This window comes from Neoarius graeffei, chromosome 4 (assembly GCF_027579695.1).
Source record: "Neoarius graeffei isolate fNeoGra1 chromosome 4, fNeoGra1.pri, whole genome shotgun sequence".
NCBI lineage: Eukaryota > Metazoa > Chordata > Actinopteri > Siluriformes > Ariidae > Neoarius > Neoarius graeffei.
Window position 1 is genome coordinate 105,667,230 of NC_083572.1, and position 18,400 is coordinate 105,685,629.

Genomic DNA, 18,400 nt, shown 5'->3' on the forward strand with positions numbered 1-18,400 from the left:
ACTTTTAGCACTTGTGTGAAAATCTGATGATGCTTTCGGTCATATTTATGCAGAAATATAGAAAATTCTAAAGGGTTCACAAACTTTCAAGCACCACTGCGTGTACATACAGTATATGTAAGTTTCTTCTTCATACACTTGAAGAAAGGACATGTTGTAGAGCAATGATTGATGTGACCTTGCTTGAGTATCAGCGTCGCCTTTTGAGCCAATCGGATTGGATGGGCTGGATTAATGACGTCACACACCTTTAACTCTTGCCAAGCGCATCTCACCTCATCTCAAAGTGAACAAGCCCTCACTGAGCAAGAGCAGGGTTCCACACCTTTGTGATTCTCTTATTATTATTATAATTATTATTATTACTGATCCTTATAGCTTCACTGGGGATTTTTTTTTTTTTTCCATGATGGCGGTCCGGGATGAGCTGCTGTTCCATGCTGTAGGGAACTGACAGGAAGACTTTCCGTGCTGCATCCCAGAGTCTCCTCGAGCTGCCTCGCCTGTGGAATTTAAAATGCCTGCAGAAAACAGCGACCAGGAGAGCATGCTGAGCTACCAGGTACTACTCCTTCCTGATTCCCTGATCATCTGGGAATTTCCATTTCTATTCAAACAGTTTATATAGAGAGATATGGTGATATTCATCCTGCATCATGGGTTTATAAATAATTTGCATGCATGCACTAATGCATACAGCTCCTATTATGCAGAACAAGCACAGCACATCACATCACATCACATCACATCTGGACCGGATCAATACGCGTGTGCGTGCGCGCTCAGCACTCTCCTCTCTGTGCTGACACACACTTCATGTCTCATTGATAAACACACAGGCGATTATCCCTGCAGAAACACACGGGCGTGTGACATTTGCGTCATTTCTATCATCATCATTATTATGCATTGTGCAGATGTGCGCGCACACGCGCAATGCTGATGTTTTTATTGTTCAGTGCGCGTGCGGTGCGCACCATCCGCTCATCTCACCTGCATAATAGATAGAAGCCAAACAGCACATTAATGAAAAGGGCATGGTGTGTGTGTGTGTGTGTGTGTGTGTGTGTGTGGTTTCAGGTCATTTTAGTTTAACAGAACCAAAAAAAAAAGCGTTTCTAAGCAACAGAGACAGGATGTAGAGCGTTATTACAGAACAGTATGTGATGTGCATGAATTTAGCTATAGACCTGGGGCTCACTGTAGAGATTTGGCAAGGATTTATCACGACTGTATGGTGATAATCAAAAAAACACACAGCTGTGTAGGTCGGGTTCCCCTCATATGACCTTGAAGCGATCATGATCACAAATTTTGGATGCTGCTGGATGTTCATGCGCGTGAACAAGGCATCCCAGAAGCGCAGGAACCTGGTCTTCTTCTTCTAAATAATAAAGCAGGATGAGCAGAGCACGACAATAAACGATATCCCCAGGTTCATTCAGATCACAAGGACAAGCATTAGAAATACATCTGATTAATGGACTCGTGATCAGAGTCACGGTGGATCTCTGAGATCCTGGATCAGACTCCAGGGCTCCATCCATCCACACGCCACTGTGACCTTTTATACTTGTACGCTGGTGTGGCTGCTTCACTCTACGATTACACCGCCAAAATACTCAAGTTTCTAAAGGAATATACAGTAAATATATGTTCAAACAACGGTTTCTGAAACCGAGCGGCGTTGGAATTGATACTATAAAAGTCGAACAACAGTTACTCTGAGAGAGAGAAGATGTCGGAGGAGATGGTGTGTACGACCATTGAACCGCTGAAGCACAAAAAGAATACATTTGAACTTTAACCTGTCCTGTGAATTGTCAGCTGCAGAACTGCACAAGGTTGAAGTGATATGCAATGGTTCGTTGAGAAAAAATGGTAACTGGAGGGTACGGCTGAAAGAATGACCCTCCAGCGCAGTAGACAAAGAAAGGATGTTGATCCAGAATCACAAGTTGAAGGACAGCTCAACTGGGCCTTTAAATTCTCAAATGAGCAGCTACGATGAATAACTCTGTCTCATTGCACCTGAAATGTTTGTCATGTCCAATGCTTGAAGTATATGGTACTGTACGTTTTCTGTTTGCCGTATGGAAAACGCTACAAAAGCGTTGATAAAAGATAAAAGAACATCAACAAAGACCTGGAAGAGAGTGGAGGAGCTACTAGGGGTTGAGCAGCAGCAGGAGAGAAAGACGATGATGAATAACAAGGACTACATGCATTTGTTGGAACAGCAGTTTCCAAGATAAATGCATCCCAAGGCTGATCACACACTGTGAGGGAAATCATGACAATGAGGATGATTGATTTGGTCCATGTTCAATCAACTGATGTTCAGCTCAGTTACAAAATGGCGGAAATGAAGGAGCAGCCGGAAATGCCAAAACGCAGTTGTTGTGGTCTGTGTTGGCGTGACATGTAGTTACGTACCTACGCTGTAGATTCTATGCAGAAGTACATTGCAACCCCGCTACAACAAACTCCTTACTTGGTGGACGTCTAATTGTTCGTTCTACTGAAAAGTTTGTAAGACTGAAATGGACCCACTTGTTACACCACTCATGTTATATACGAAATTTTAGTCACATTCCTCTGATCCTGAATTTCTCCTTCCGAGTCAATATCGCAGTTCACTGACTGAGTTAAAGGATCACGAATGGAGGCGATGATTTCTTCATCTGTTACGGAAATTATGGAGGTTACCGGTGCATTGTTGTCAATGTCCCACCCACTGACTCGCTCAGTTTTCTAAATCTTCACCATTCAGTTCATTCATGTGTTGCAATTCACCAAAGATGTCATTTATGTCACACTGGGTGGGGGGTATAAAAATGCCACTGGTGCACTTTAACTAGGTGTTAAGTTTAGCACTATCAGCACTCATTTCATCCTTTTATTGATCCTTTGATCACCGTTCTTGATAATTGTTAGTGATCAACACCTAAGTGAGGCTTGTTAAGCCTTTGATTTATGGTGTTAACACGTATTGTTACCTCGACTGCGGAATTGATTACTTATTGTTTGTCTCTGGTGGGAAGAGAAGCGCATGGCTCAGTGCGTCATAAGCAGGTGAATAACGGATGTAATTCCAGGAAGAGTGTTTATTTATAAACAGGCAGGCAAACAGGTCAAAAACCTAAGACAGAGGCAGGGTCATGAAACGGACAAAGGTCATGCGAGGCCCAAACAGAATGACGGAGGCAAAGACAAAAGGCAGAGTCCAAATACATAAAACAAAGTCCAAACCAGAACAGCAACACACAGATACAAAGGGCTGGTAATGTGAGACACCAGGTACAGCACGTATACTTCACCAAGTCTGTGTGTTTAGAGAGTGCTTATAAGCGCATGCTGTGATTGCGCTCTAACCTGGAACAGGGGCATGGTAATTAGTCCTAATGGTGCTGTGTACTCTGAGCGCCATTGCGTGTGGGCATGACACAGTGATTTTTTTTTTGGAAGACTCCAATTCATTGTCATAAAAGGCGGGGGACCTGAACTTAATTCGTTATATGCGTAAGTTTGTAGTAAAAGAGTTTGTTATAGCAAAGTTGCAGTGTATAAACCGACCTTTAAGTACAATTTATTGTAGCCAGTGGCTTGTTTTTGGGAGGTCAGAGGAAAGCAGATGAAACCCACACAGAGATGAGGAGAATGTATGAAAGTTCACGCAAATGTGTTTTTCGATTTTTTTCACAAATGAACCTTTCCCAAATTCATTATCGTTGGCATAGCTCAAGGTCAAGTATCCTTTCCAAGATCAAGGCGCAGGGTGCTTGAAGTGGAGATGACTTGAGAGTCCAAGATGTGAGTGAAACAGTCGAGGACAATAAGGGAAAGGGTTAGTAGGAGGCGGTCCAATGCCAGCTGCTCTCTGTTGTTCTCGGAGCTTTTGAAAGCGGTGTTTTTCATCGGCATGATGTCTCTTATTGTTTTCAGCCTTGATGGAGCCAGACAGACCGGACGTTCTCCAAAGCTTTTGATTTTCTGCAACTCAGTTCTTCGGGTCGATGCTAAACGCTATCAGAGATCTTTTGATGCAGTCCTTGAAGCGCTTTTTGGGTGCCCCTCTCTTTCTGTGGCCTTCAGTAACTTCAGAGTCGAGGACTTGCTTGGGGAATTCGTTTGGCATACTTTGGACATGGCCAAGCCAGCGCAGTTGGTGGCGTTCGATCACCGTCTTGATGGAGGGAAATCTAGCTCTTTTTATCAAAATGCTCCAAGGTCATGGACCACATGCTTCTTCCTTCTTCCATTTCGCCCATTAACTACAAGAGAAACTATTTATAGCTGCTGTAACATAAGTGAGAGCAGGAAACTGTTTCATGGACGTTAACATCCACAACATTAAATGTAACTATAAACAGATAAAAAGTATCATATATTGTTCCTTAACAATCTCATCTCATTATCTCTAGCCGCTTTATCCTTCTACAGGGTCGCAGGCAAGCTGGAGCCTATCCCAGCTGACTACGGGCGAAAGGCGGGGTACACCCTGGACAAGTCGCCAGGTCATCACAGGGCTGACACATAGACACAGACAACCATTCACACTCACATTCACACCTACGCTCAATTTAGAGTCACCAGTTAACCTAACCTGAATGTCTTTGGACTGTGGGGGAAACCGGAGCACCCGGAGGAAACCCACGCGGACACGGGGAGAACATGCAAACTCCGCACAGAAAGACCCTCACCGGCCACGGGGCTCGAACCCGGACCTTCTTATTGTGAGGCAACAGCGCTAACCACTACACCACCGTGCTGCCCCTTCCTTAACAAATAATAATACATTTTTTTTAAAAACATTCCAGTATAAGAATAATACGGAAAAAAAACCACTTTGAGATGTGCTGTTATAGGAAACTAATCAAGTCTGGATGGTACAGGAACAGTAACGCTGCTTCATCGCACCTCCCCGTCATTGATTATTTACCTTTAACAGCATGACACTAAGTGCTTTATTCCTTACACAGAGCTTTATTTGCTAATAGATTTGACTGAACAATGCATGAAAGCATTCTCCAGAAAGTGATGTTTACTGACTGAGTTCAAAAGCTTCTTTCAAAAGCTTGACTTAGAATTGTTGCCTGTGATAATCTCACACACACACACACACACACACACACACACACACACACACACACACACACACACACACACACACACAAAACTCAGCTGAGAAAATGGAGCTGTCCGGTCCTGCCAGGATCGATCCTGTCCACGTGTGTACATGTTTACTGTAACATCGAGCACACTTGGGTTGTTCTGATTGTCCCTCTCACATGTTCCTCACTGGTTTTGTGGGGTCTGTGCTGCTCTCGGACTGTTCTGATGTTCCGACGTGACACACTCGGCTGTTCTCTAGCCTCCTCTCCCTCACCCCTGCTCTATTCCTCTTTGATCTCTATCAAGCAGAGTTTTGCTTTACTAGAGCATTATAAAAGGGCTGTTTAGCAACGGTCACCTAATGAAAGCACGGTTTCTGAAGCCTTGATGAGTTATTGTGTGTGTTGTCATGGCAATGATGTGGAGTGGACGAGTCGCTGAGGGCGGTCAGTAAGCTGAGATTCTGCTGCTCGCAATTACTCACTAATGGATCTGAATGTAATGTGATCCTGTATTTCAGAGAGCACTTAGACACTACAAGAACAGTCAGCATGACAAAGGAGTATCAAGTCAAGTCAAGTTTGTTTCTACAGCACTTTTAACAATAGACATTGTCCCAAAGCAGCTTTACAGAACCTGAATGACCCAAGACATGAGACAATTTTATCCCTAATCTATCCCCAGTGAGTAAGCCCGTGATGATGGGGGCAAGGAAAAACTCCCCCAGACGACACAAGGAAGAAACCTCGAGAGAAACCAGACCCAAAAGGGAACCCATCCTCACCTGGACAACAACAGACAACATGACTATAACATTAACAGTTTTAACATCAAGTCAGTTTCGTTGAGTATCAGGAAACAGACAGACAGACAGACAGACAGACAGACAGACAGACAGACAGATAGATAGATAGATAGATAGATAGATAGATAGATAGATAGATAGATAGATAGATAGATAGATAGATACCGTAGATTATATGGCCAAAAGTATGTGGACATCCAACCATCACACCCATATGTCCTGGTTGAATATTCCATTCCAGATTGAGTCCTGCTTTCCTGTCATAATGACCGTCACTCTTCTGAGAAGGCTTTCCACTTGATTTTAGGGCGTGGCTTTAGGGATTTGTGTTCATTCACACATTCCACAAGAGCATTAGTGAGATCAGACAGTGATGTTGGGATACTGAGGAGGCTCCAGTTCCAGTTCATCCCAAAGGTGTTCAGTGGGGTTGAGTTCAGTCAGGGGGTCTGTGCAGGACATTCGAGTTCCTCCACTCCAATCTTAACACACCATGTCTTCATAGAGCTTGATGTGCTTTGTGCACAGGAGTGTTGTCATGCAGGAACAAGTTCCAGTGAAGGGAAATTGCTAAGCTACTTCACACAAAGACAGATGAACCCAACAGGGTCAATGGTACACTACCAGATGGCATGTGGAAGAGCAACTCAAATGGCTAATGGATGGCATCACTCGGCAAGTCAGTTGTCACTGCGGGGCAACTTCTATACCTGTCAGGTCTGTGGCACTTTTGTGCACCACTTGGCATCAGGTCTGGAGGTCCAGAGAGACAACATGATGGGAGCACGACATCATTTGTCTAAACAAACAGTTTAGGGAAGAAACACATCCAGTGAAGGGAAATTGTTAAGCTACTGCACACAAAGACAGATGAACCCAACAGGGTCAATGGTACACTACCAGATGGCATATGGAAGAGCCATTCAAATGGCTAACAGATGGCATCACTTGGCAAGTCAGTTGTCACTGCAGGGCAACTTCCATACCTGTCAGGTCTGTGGCACTTTTGTGCACCACTTGGCATCAGGTCTGGAGGTCCAGTAAGACAACATGATGGGAGCACGACATCATTTGTCTAAACAAACAGTTTAGGGAAGAAACACATCCAGTGAAGGGAAATTGTTAAGCTACTGCACACAAAGATAGATGAACCCAGCAGGGTCAATGGTACAGTAGCAGATGGCATGTGGAAGAGCCACTTAAATGGCTACCGGCTGGCATCACTCAGCAAGTCAGTTGTCACTGTGGGGCAACTTCCATACCTGTCAGGTCTGTGGCACTTTTGTGCACCACTTGGCATCAGGTCTGGAGGTCCAGAAAGACAACATGATGGGAGCACGACATTGTTTGTCTAAACAAACAGTTTAGAGAAGAAACAAACTTTTGGCCATATAGTTGGCGGCGGCTGTCCATCACTAGTGATGATGACTGCTTCATTAGGATGCACAGAAATGCAAATGGGCCACGAGGCTTGCACCAAAGCAACAGAGTCGCCCGCACCGGCAGCACGAAAGGCCCAGCCGAACCACCATGGACCATCTGGCCTCATGAGCTCTCGCATACTATTCTCCTCTCCTAATGAAGCACTTTGCACAGTAAGGTAAGACAAATGGTGTTGTCCCCCCATCGTATTGTCTTTCTGGACCTCCAGACCTGATGCCAAGTGGTGCACAAAAGTGCTAAAGACCTGACGGGTATGGAAGTTTCCCCACAGTGACAATTGACTTGCCGAGTGATGCTATCCATTGGCCATTTCAGTGGCTCTTCCACATGCCATCTGATGGTATACCATTGACCCTGTTGGGTTTATCTGCTACACTGCACTGAAAAGCACCCTGCTGCCAGTGCCTTATTGGTGATGTATTATTTAACCCATAGCTGGAACCCAGGCAGGTGCTCCCACTCCGGGTCAGAGCGGACCTGGGAGCAATGGTGATTCAAGGTTAACTCCACTTTTCCCAATACTCAAGTCCTCCCGGACCTGAGACTCACCACCAGTTGCAGTTTCAAGTCATACCCAGGACTAAAAGAATAGAATCGGATAACTTAGGAGAGAATACTAGTGCATCTCAAAAAATTAGAATACCATGAAAAAGTTCCCTTTTTTCATTAATTAATTCAAAAAGGTAAACTTTCATATATTCTATATTCATTACATGTAAATTGAAATATTTAAAGCCTTTTTTGTTTTAATTTTGATGATTATAGCTTATAGCTCATGAAAATCAGAAATCCAGTATCTCAAATTATTAGAATATTCCTTAAGATCAATCAAAAAAAGGATTTACAATACAGAAATGTCCAACTTCTGAAAAGTATATTCATTTATACACTCCTTTACCATGAATTACTGTATCAATGCGGTGTGGCATGGAGGTGATCAGTCTGTGGCACTGCTGAGGTGTTATTGAAGCCCAGGTTGCTTTGATAGTGGCCTTCAGCATATCTGTATTTTTGGGTCGGGTGTTTCTCATCTTCCTCTTGACAATACCCCATAGATTCTCTATGGGGTTCAGGTCAGGCAAGTTGGCTGGCCAATCAAACACAGCAATATCATGGTCAGCAAACCATTTGGTAGTAGTTTTGCCACTGTGGGTAGGTGCTAAGTCCTGCTGGAAAAGGAAATCAGCATCTCCAAAAAGCTCGTCAGCAGATGGAAGCATGAAGTGCTCTAAAATCTCCTGGTAGATGGCTGTGTTGACTTTGGACTTGATAAAATACAGTGGACCAACACCAGCAGATGACATGGCACCCCAAATCATCACAGACTGTGGAAACTTCACACTGGGCTTCAAACACCTTGGATTCTGTGCCTCTCCACTCTTCCTCCAGACTCTAGAACCGTGATTTCCAAATTAAATGCAAAATGTACTTTCATCTGAAAAGAGGACTTTGGACCACTGAGCAACAGTCCATTTCTTTCTCTCCTTAGCCCAGATAAGACACTTCTGACATTGTCTCTGGCTCAGGAGTAGCTTGATATTAGGAATGCGAAAGTTGTATCCCCTTTCTTGAAGATGTCTGTTTGTGATGGGTCTTGATACACTGACACCAGCCTCAGTCCACTCCTTCTGAAGCTCTCCCAAGTTCTTGAATCAACTTTTCTTGACAATCCTCTCAAGACTGCGGCCATCCCTGTTGCTTGTGCACCTTTTCCAGCCACCCTTTTCAGCAATGACCTTTTGTGGCTTACCCTCCTTGTGGAGGGCATCAGTGATCATCTTCTGGACAACAGTCAAGTCAGCAGTCTTCCCCATGATTGTGGTTGTGTGTACTGAACTAGACCGAGAGATACACTGTGTTCATACTGTTTTACTCAAACTCGAAATGAAATATTCTAATATTTTGAGATGGGTTTTTTTATGTTTTTGTACTGTATGCCATACTGATTAAAATTAAAATAGAAAAATGCTTGAAACATTTTAGTTTATGTGTAATGAGTCTATAATATATAACATTTTCACTTTCTTAAATAACTGATGGAAAATATTGAACTTTTTCACAATATTCTAATTTTTTGAGATGCACTAGTAGAATAGAATATGACAAGATACTGTAGTGTACATGAAGACAGAACATAGAGAATAGAATGGTCACAGAACAGAAGAGAACATGACAAAATAATGTAGAATAGGACAGACAATTAGGACAATACAGTAGAATACATTACAAGAGAAAAGGAGGGAATGACAGAACAGAATAGAAAAGATCCCAAAGACGCAGAAAAGAACACAACAAAACACCACAGACATTCTACAGCGAATAGACCATTATGATCTGTATATATAGATGGCCGGTCATAACAGTCATCGTATAGTATGGACTGAAACATTAGATAATCAGGCAACATGATAGTCAGACAGAATGATAGAAAGACACATGACCGTGTTGCACTGTAGGATGCAGTATAGCACAATTTCAGAAATTGATCTGGTCACAGACTGCGCTGAGAGGGAGAGAGAGAGAGAGAGAGAGAGAGAGAGATGATGTATGGCACTGAATGGTGAATGAGTCATTCTACCAGGAGCAGGAGGAACACTGCAGCACTCGCTGTAACTTACGCTGTAACTCATAAGTCTCATAGCTGCAAGTCTGTTCCACAGACCCTGAAAAAAACAACGATATTTTTTTATTCTCGTGTGTGTGAAATCATCTTCTCCATCTTCTCACTGCTAGTTTCAACTGTCAAATATTTCACTTTTCATCTCCAATATTCTACAAGAATAAGAGCAGATGATCATGTAAACCAGCGCACTGTAAATGTTCAATTTGTAAGAAATAACACACGATAGATTGTGTAGCTATTTTTTTTTTATTTGCACATGATAAAAGAGATTTACAAGAAAACATAAATGGAACAGAAACAGAAAACGTGCTGGGGGAAGAAAAAAGCACAATGGCTCGTTCTAAGTCTCATCTCATCTCATTATCTCTAGCCGCTTTATCCTGTTCTACAGGGTCGCAGGCAAGCTGGAGCCTATCCCAGCTGACTATGGGCGAAAGGCGGGGTACACCCTGGACAAGTCGCCAGGTCATCACAGGGCTGACACATAGACACAGACAACCATTCACACTCACATTCACACCTACGCTCAATTTAGAGTCACCAGTTAACCTAACCTGCATGTCTTTGGACTGTGGGGGAAACCGGAGCACCCGGAGGAAACCCACACGGACATGGGGAGAACATGCAAACTCCACACAGAAAGGCCCTCGCCGGCCACGGGGCTCGAACCCGGACCTTCTTGCTGTGAGGCGACAGCGCTAACCACTACACCACCGTGCCGCCCAATAATAACTATATTAACAATAGTAAATAATAACAAATAATAATAATATAATAATTGGTAACATCATTATACATTAAAGTGTAACAGGTATCATAACTGAAATAAATATAAACAATGTCAGTTGCAGATAACAAAATATAAGTTAACGAGTGAAAATAAGAAACGAATAAAATGTAACTTAGGATCTATACATAAAGTAAAAAAAGTATAATTGATTGATTTTGAATGGTGAATAAATATTGTACTAATAACAGAAGCCTGGTGCATGGTGTAGTGTAATATTTTACAATTTGATCCAAGACTGAACTATATTTAAAGATAAAGGTCAAGTGTGGTATATGAAAATAATACATGCTTGGAAGTGGAATACTGCATTTTTATATAAGCGCACGATCTGGAGTGCGTTATTCCACTTATATCGCATTGACTTTTCATTGATTACGTCTAAATTTGTTCATGAATGGCATGCCGCATATTTTAATGGGTTTAATGTTGTTAAACATCTGAGTAGGGCTGCTTGATTATGGCAGAAATCATAACCACAGTTATTTTTTGTCAATTTTGAGATCATGATTATTTAAAGGAGAACTGAAGTCATTTTTAAACTTGCTTTATTTCTTAATTAACGTGTTATTCAATTACGTTTTCGGTTTTAGTAACCTTATATCATGACTCGTATTGGCAACTAATTGCAATTAAATATTATACTTATCGGCCCATTCGGTTTGTAGCCATGTTGAATTTAGTGCGTTTGGTCCACGGCAGGCGTCGCTTATCCGCGCGATCTTCACGAGACTTGTGCGAGACTTCGAAACATGAAGTGTCAGCCAGGTGTCAGTGCCGCCATTTTGAAAACTGTTTTCCAAACGAAGTATTGCACAAACACAAGTTTAAATGACGATTACTGACGACTTTTTTCAAACTTTCCTGATTGCTATCAAAATAAACAAAACTTCCAGCTTGATTACATCAGCATTCGAAAGAGGGCGCGCGCGTCTTTTGACGACGTTGGCAGATGTTGGTCGCTTTGATTTCCACTGTATGTTTTACTTCCGTCCTACGATGTCTCGCACAGGTCTCAACAAATCTTGTTTACAGCCATCGCTTTGACATATGGACTGATATATTACAGAGCGTATTTCAAACACTCATAACTTGCTATAGCAGTGACAGAATAGCAATCAAAAATGCATTCCTATATTTAATAAAATGAGATAAACAGAATTTTGATAATAAAAAATTTGCCTTCAGTTCCCCTTTGACACGATTGCACATTAACTTTGAAAACATCATGCATTTATTGGTGATGGTAGTAGCAGCAGTAGTAGTAATAGTAAATATCCTCAGACAGCCATGAGGACACCCCATAGACCTGTTAATATTCATGTCTGACATTTTAAAGCTGATTATTTTAACAATAATGTTAAATATGAGACCATCAATGACAGCGTAGCTCACTCCAGCTCCATCTAGTCCAGAAGGAACGATCTAAAGTGGGCCAGCTTGTGCAATAAATGTTGCAAGCTACAGTTAGGTCCATAAATATTTGGACAGAGGCAACATTTTTCTCATTTTGGTTCTGTACATTACCACAATGAATTTTGAACAAAACAATTCAGATGCAGTTGAAGTTCAGACTTTCAGCTTTAATTCAGTGGGTTGAGCAAAATGATTGCATAAAAATGTGAGGAACTAAAGCATTTTTTAAACACAATCCCTTAATTTCAGGGGCTCAAAAGTAATTGGACAAATTAAATAATTGTAAATAAAATGTTCATTTCTAATACTTGGTTGAAAACCCTTTGTTGGCAATGACTGCCTGAAGTCTTGAACTCATGGACATCACCAGACGCTGTGTTTCCTCCTTTTTAATGCTCTGCCAGGCCTTTACTGCAGCGGTTTTCAGTTGCTGTTTGTTTGTGGGCCTTTCTGTCTGAAGTTTAGTCTTTAACAAGTGAAATGCATGCTCAATTGGGTTGAGATCAGGGGACTGACTTGGCCATTCAAGAATATTCCACTTCTTTGCTTTAATAAACTCCTGGGTTGCTTTGGCTTTATGTTTTGGGTCATTGTCCATCTGTATTATGAAACGCCGACCAATCAGTTTGGCTGCATTTGGCTGGATTTGAGCACACAGTATGTCTCTGAATACCTCAGAATTCATCCGGCTGCTTCTGTCCTGTGTCACATCATCAATAAACATTAGTGACCCAGTGCCACTGGCAGCCATGCATGCCCAAGCCATCACACTGCCTCCGCCGTGTTTTACAGATGATGTGGTATGCTTTGGATCATGAGCTGTACCACGCCTTCGCCATACTTTTTTCTTTCCATCATTCTGGTCGAGGTTGATCTTGGTTTCATCTGTCCAAAGAATGTTCTTCCAGAACTGTGCTCCCTTTTTTAGATGTTTTTTTAGCAAAGTCCAATCTAGCCTTTTTATTCTTGAGGCTTATGAGTGGCTTGCACCGTGCAGTGAACCCTCTGTATTTACTTTCATGCAGTCTTCTCTTTATGGTAGATTTGGATATTGATACGCCTACCTCCTGGAGAGTGTTGTTCATTTGGTTGGCTGTTGTGAAGGGGTTTCTCTTCACCATGGAAATTATTCTGCGATCATCCACCACTGTTGTATTCTGTGGGCGTCCAGGTCTTTTTGCATTGATGAGTTCACCAGTGCTTTCTTTCTTTCTCAGGATGTACCAAACTGTAGATTTTGCCACTCCTAATATTGTAGCAATTTCTCGGATGGGTTTTTTCTGTTTTCGCAGCTTAAGGATGGCTTGTTTCACCTGCATGGAGAGCTCCTTTGACCGCATGTTTTCTTCACAGCAAAATCTTCCAAATGCAAGCACCACACCTCAAATCAACTCCAGGCCTTTTACCTGCTTAATTGAGAATGACATAACGAAGGAATTGCCCACACCTGCCCATGAAATAGCCTTTGAGTCAATTGTCCAATTACTTTTGGTCCCTTTAAAAACAGGGTGGCACATGTTAAGGAGCTGAAACTCCTAAACCGAACTGGATGAAGATCCAATTTTAATGTGGATACCCTCAAATGAAAGCTGAAAGTCTGGACTTTATGTCCATGTCCATTATATAACTATAACTTTAATATGTTTCAGTAAACAGGTAAAAAAACAAAATTTGTGTCAGTGTCCAAATATATATGGACCTAACTGTATCTACACTATATCCAAGCTATATATAGAAACAATAGCCACCCTAGGAATACCGACCTATTTACCAGAAAGAATCCAAAATGGCAAGAAATTGACTGAAAAGAAGCGATTTTTGTCGAACTGCTCATTAAGGCTTAATTAGTCCATAACTTCATTAATAATTGTAATGAAGCAAATCTGGGTAGAAGTTCTATGCACCCTAGGTACCCCTACCTTCATGATAGAAAGAATCAAAATCAGTAAAGAATTGAAGGAGAAGAAGCGATTTGTGTGGAAACTGCTCGTTAGGGATTGATTAATTACTCCATATCTTCATTATTAATTGCAATTAAGCAAATTTGGGTAGAAGCTATCTATATGTACCCCAGGCAAACCGGCCTTCCTGCCAGAAAGAATAAAAATCGGTGAAGAACTGAGAGAGAAGAAGCAATTTTTGTGAAATATGTACTACGCCTGATGGACAATGGACAACACACGATGGGATAAACTCATCACCTGCCAACCGGATGAAATAATAATAATTATAATAATGGTGTTTAATTGAGAAAATGTGAAATCTCTAAAACTGAATTAAATCAATGACTTAGCATGCTAGCTCAGTGCAGCACAGTGTAGCGTATGTAACTTAGCATCATTAGTATAAATCAGTGCTTTAGTAATGCACATGCAGGTAAATGACGTGCCTGAGGATTCACTGCTATGTTCTGTCTGGAACAAAAGTCAGATTTATTATTGATTAGTTTGGAGTTAAAGCGAAGTAAAGGCCCGGTCCCACTGCACTTACGGATGCAAAGAGGATGTAAAACGTAAAAAAACTTTGCCATCCGTTGGAAAACGCTATGCATCCGTTGTGTACTCATTGCATACGTGCTTCATACGCTCTATCCATCGAGCATCCGTCCACTGTGATTTCATCCACGCAAAAAGTTTTGAGCTGCACAAAACTTTTAGAACGGATGAACTTTCCGCCGTGTACGATGTAAATCCACGACATATACGAGCAACAAACGTTCTATGTCCGTTATCATCCGTTAAACGTCTGCTGTATCCTCTCTGCATCCTCTGGGCATCCTCGCAACTCACATCCGCTGCAGCTGAAAACGGAAAGAGGGAGGAAAGATAAGGTACATGAAACGTCTATTCATCGTTAGTAGCACGGAAATAGAAAGGATGTAAGCGTATGCATCTCGTATATAAAGTATTCAAAACGGACAAAGCGTTTATATCTGGGATGTATCTCGTATATTTAGGATGTCTAGAGTATGTAGAAGGACACCTAGCGGACAATCGATATTTTGTATAAAAAGGGGGAGAAAATCATCTAGTAGTAGAGATGTATCGATGTAGCCGCCAGCACGTCTTTCCGCTTTATGCTGACGGCGTGCGTGCTGCATCCCTTTATATCCGCGGAGCAGACGCAATTCATACCCCCCACATGTGCAGTGAACGGTCTGCATCCGATATGCATCCGCGCAACATCCCCTTTGTTTCCGTTAGGCGTACGTGATGCATCCCTTTCATCCGCTATGCATCCGCTCTTTCTGCTATGCGTCCACTTCTCAGTTACCACCGGTAACCCCTTCGGAGCTGTCATCCACTTCCATCCACTTTCATCCGCTAAGCTTCCTATGAACATGCGTTTAACATCCCTGCTATATACTACCCACGTCCGTTCTTTTCCGTTCTGTTTTCGCAAATTTTTCCCAATTTTGTCCATTTCTGGAGCGGATGAAAACGGATAGAGCCACCCCTGAAATTTTGCTCGTCCGCTGTGTCCTTTTTGCACACGTTTTGTGTCCATCGGCCAGTGGGACCGGGCCTTTAACCTACTGCTGAAGGTGAGGAGCGCTAAAGGAAGTGCGAAAGGGCACCGTTGTAAAGGAAAAATGTACAACACGACAAAATGAGAGCACAATTAAACATGTTATCATGATTAGCTTGTTTTCAAAATTGTTCGAACGTAAACTCGTGATTGAAAATAAAATTCGATTAGCCCTATGTCTGAGAAATGAGTAGACAAGAGTCGTTTCCTCACTAACATCTTATTGTCTCTCTCACTTTACTGTAAAGTGTAAACTGTTCTGTTCTGAGGACCTTTTGTGCCAGGAAACGTTACAAAGCACCATCACTGTTACAAAGCTCTGACACCTGAGACTCCTTCCTTAAATGTTACAGAAACATCTCCGAACATCATCACATTAAGGATTATATACTTGTCTTAGTTTCTGGCTGTATTAGAATGAGCACTTTAGACAAAGATACTGTCACACACATCTTCTGACCAATCAGAATCGAGAATTCAGCCACACTGTCTTTTCAGTCTGTACACCGATCATGAGTCTGTGTCCATCATCAAGCACTTTGTGCTGATGATATTAACCATCACGGCTGTTTGAAATGGAGGTGTTTCTAATCAAAGTTTCAAAAAAGGTCAAAATTAGATAGACTTCTGAGAATTACGGAAATAAATAGAAAATGGAATTGGCGTGGGATGTAAACCTCAGTCAATCTAAATAAACATTTGAGGTACATGTTTTTATGACCAATACAGACTGATCAATTAAATTTCTGATATGATACAGTCCAGACACACTACATTCAAAAGTATGTGGACACCCGACCATCACACCCATATGTCCTTGTTGAACATTCCATTCCAGATGGAGTCCTGCTTTCCTGTCATAATCATCTCCACTCTTCCGGGAAGGATTTCCACCAGATTTTGGGGTGTGGCTTTGGGGATTTGTGTTTATTCAAGCATTCCACAAGAGCATTAGTGAGATCAGGCAGTGATGCTGGGATGTTGAGGAGGCTCCAGTTCGAGTTCCTCCACTCCAAACTTAACACACCATGTCTTCCTGGAGCTCTATGAGCTTTATGCACAGGAGCATTGTCGTGCTGAAACAGGTTCCAGTGAAGGGAAATTGTAAAGCTACAGCACGCAAAGACATTCTCTACAATAGCGTGCTTCTGACTTTGTCGTAACATTAGGCGTGACAGTCAGGTGTCCACATACTTTTGGAGATATGGTGTATTTAAGCTGCTTAGAGTTTGCTTTGGACCTGAACACACAAATAAAACTCAGCAGGAGTTTTATCATCACGGACAATGCAACATTAAATGTCAAATACGGACACAGATGTTTCCGACTGCTCAGGAAAGCTAGCTGGCCAAAACACGCTGTTATTTACTTTCAGTCACTTTCATGCAGCTGAGATTGTTGTAGCGAGTATGTGGAGGAGCAGGAAACTTGGACTGCACATTGAGCAGTAAAAGGAAATGTTTGAGAATGGTTGTGAGAATTTAAATAAATACTGCTTGTGTGTATGTGTGTGTGTGGGTGGGTGGGTGGGTGTGAGAGACTGGTGTCTTCAGGCAGGCTGCAGGATCTGAAAGTGACAGGCAGTGACATGAGTCAGGATCTGAAATACGATTGTCAAATACAACTGTCAAAGCAATGTGTTCCAGAGAGCGAAGGAGAGAGAAAAGGGCCCTCGGCTATACACTGCTCCGAGAGGACAGCATGGAAATAATCCCCTACTCTCTCTCTCTCTCTCTCTCTCTGTATGAATTCCAGACCAGCTGTGACTTATTGGCATTATTATTTTATGAAAAGTGCACTCACAAAACTGAACCATGTATTGTGTATTTTTATTTTTTAGGCTCAGAAAATGCTATATGTATATTCTCATCTCATCTCATTATCTCTAGCCGCTTTATCCTGTTCTACAGGGTCGCAGGCAAGCTGGAGCCTATCCCAGCTGACTATGGGCGAAAGGCGGGGTACACCCTGGACAAGTCGCCAGGTCATCACAGGGCTGACACATAGACACAGACAACCATTCACACTCACATTCACACCTACGCTCAATTTAGAGTCACCAGTTAACCTAACCTGCATGTCTTTGGACTGTGGGGGAAACCGGAGCACCCGGAGGAAACCCACGCGGACACAACATGCAAACTCCACACAGAAAGGCCCTCGCCGGCTACGGGGCTCGAACCCGGACCTTCTTGCTGTGAGGCGACAGCGCTAACCACTACACCACCGTGCCGCCCGCTATATGTATATTACTTTACAATATTTTTCTATATAATAAAGGTAGAAAAAGTACCAAGGAATAATATTGAAATGAAAATACAACAACGTGTCAAAATCTCAACCAATCAAAATGGACGGGTAAAAAAATGTTCCTTGGAAGATTCGAAAAGATTTCTACTTTTAAATGGACCCAGGTATTATAAAATAATGATTTAACTGATGAAATAAAGGTCTCATCTCATCTCATTATCTCTAGCCGCTTTATCCTTCTACAGGGTCGCAGGCAAGCTGGAGCCTATCCCAGCTGACTACGGGCGAAAGGCGGGGTACACCCTGGACAAGTCGCCAGGTCATCACAGGGCTGACACATAGACACAGACAACCATTCACACTCACATTCACACCTACGGTCAATTTAGAGTCACCAGTTAACCTAACCTGCATGTCTTTGGACTGTGGGGGA

The 18,400-nt window shown here is 42.3% G+C and overlaps 1 protein-coding gene across 1 annotated transcript in view; it reads left to right on the forward strand.

The window, feature by feature from the left end:
* The first annotated feature begins 425 nt into the window (after nucleotides 1-425).
* slc4a8 (solute carrier family 4 member 8) overlaps nucleotides 426-18,400 on the forward strand; it is a 111,820-nt gene continuing 93,845 nt past the window's right edge. Inside the window, exon 1 of the mRNA XM_060920120.1 lies at nucleotides 426-562. Within this exon, the coding sequence (XP_060776103.1) occupies nucleotides 518-562 (45 nt within the window). The 5' untranslated portion in view covers nucleotides 426-517. The remainder of the gene's footprint in view (nucleotides 563-18,400) is intronic.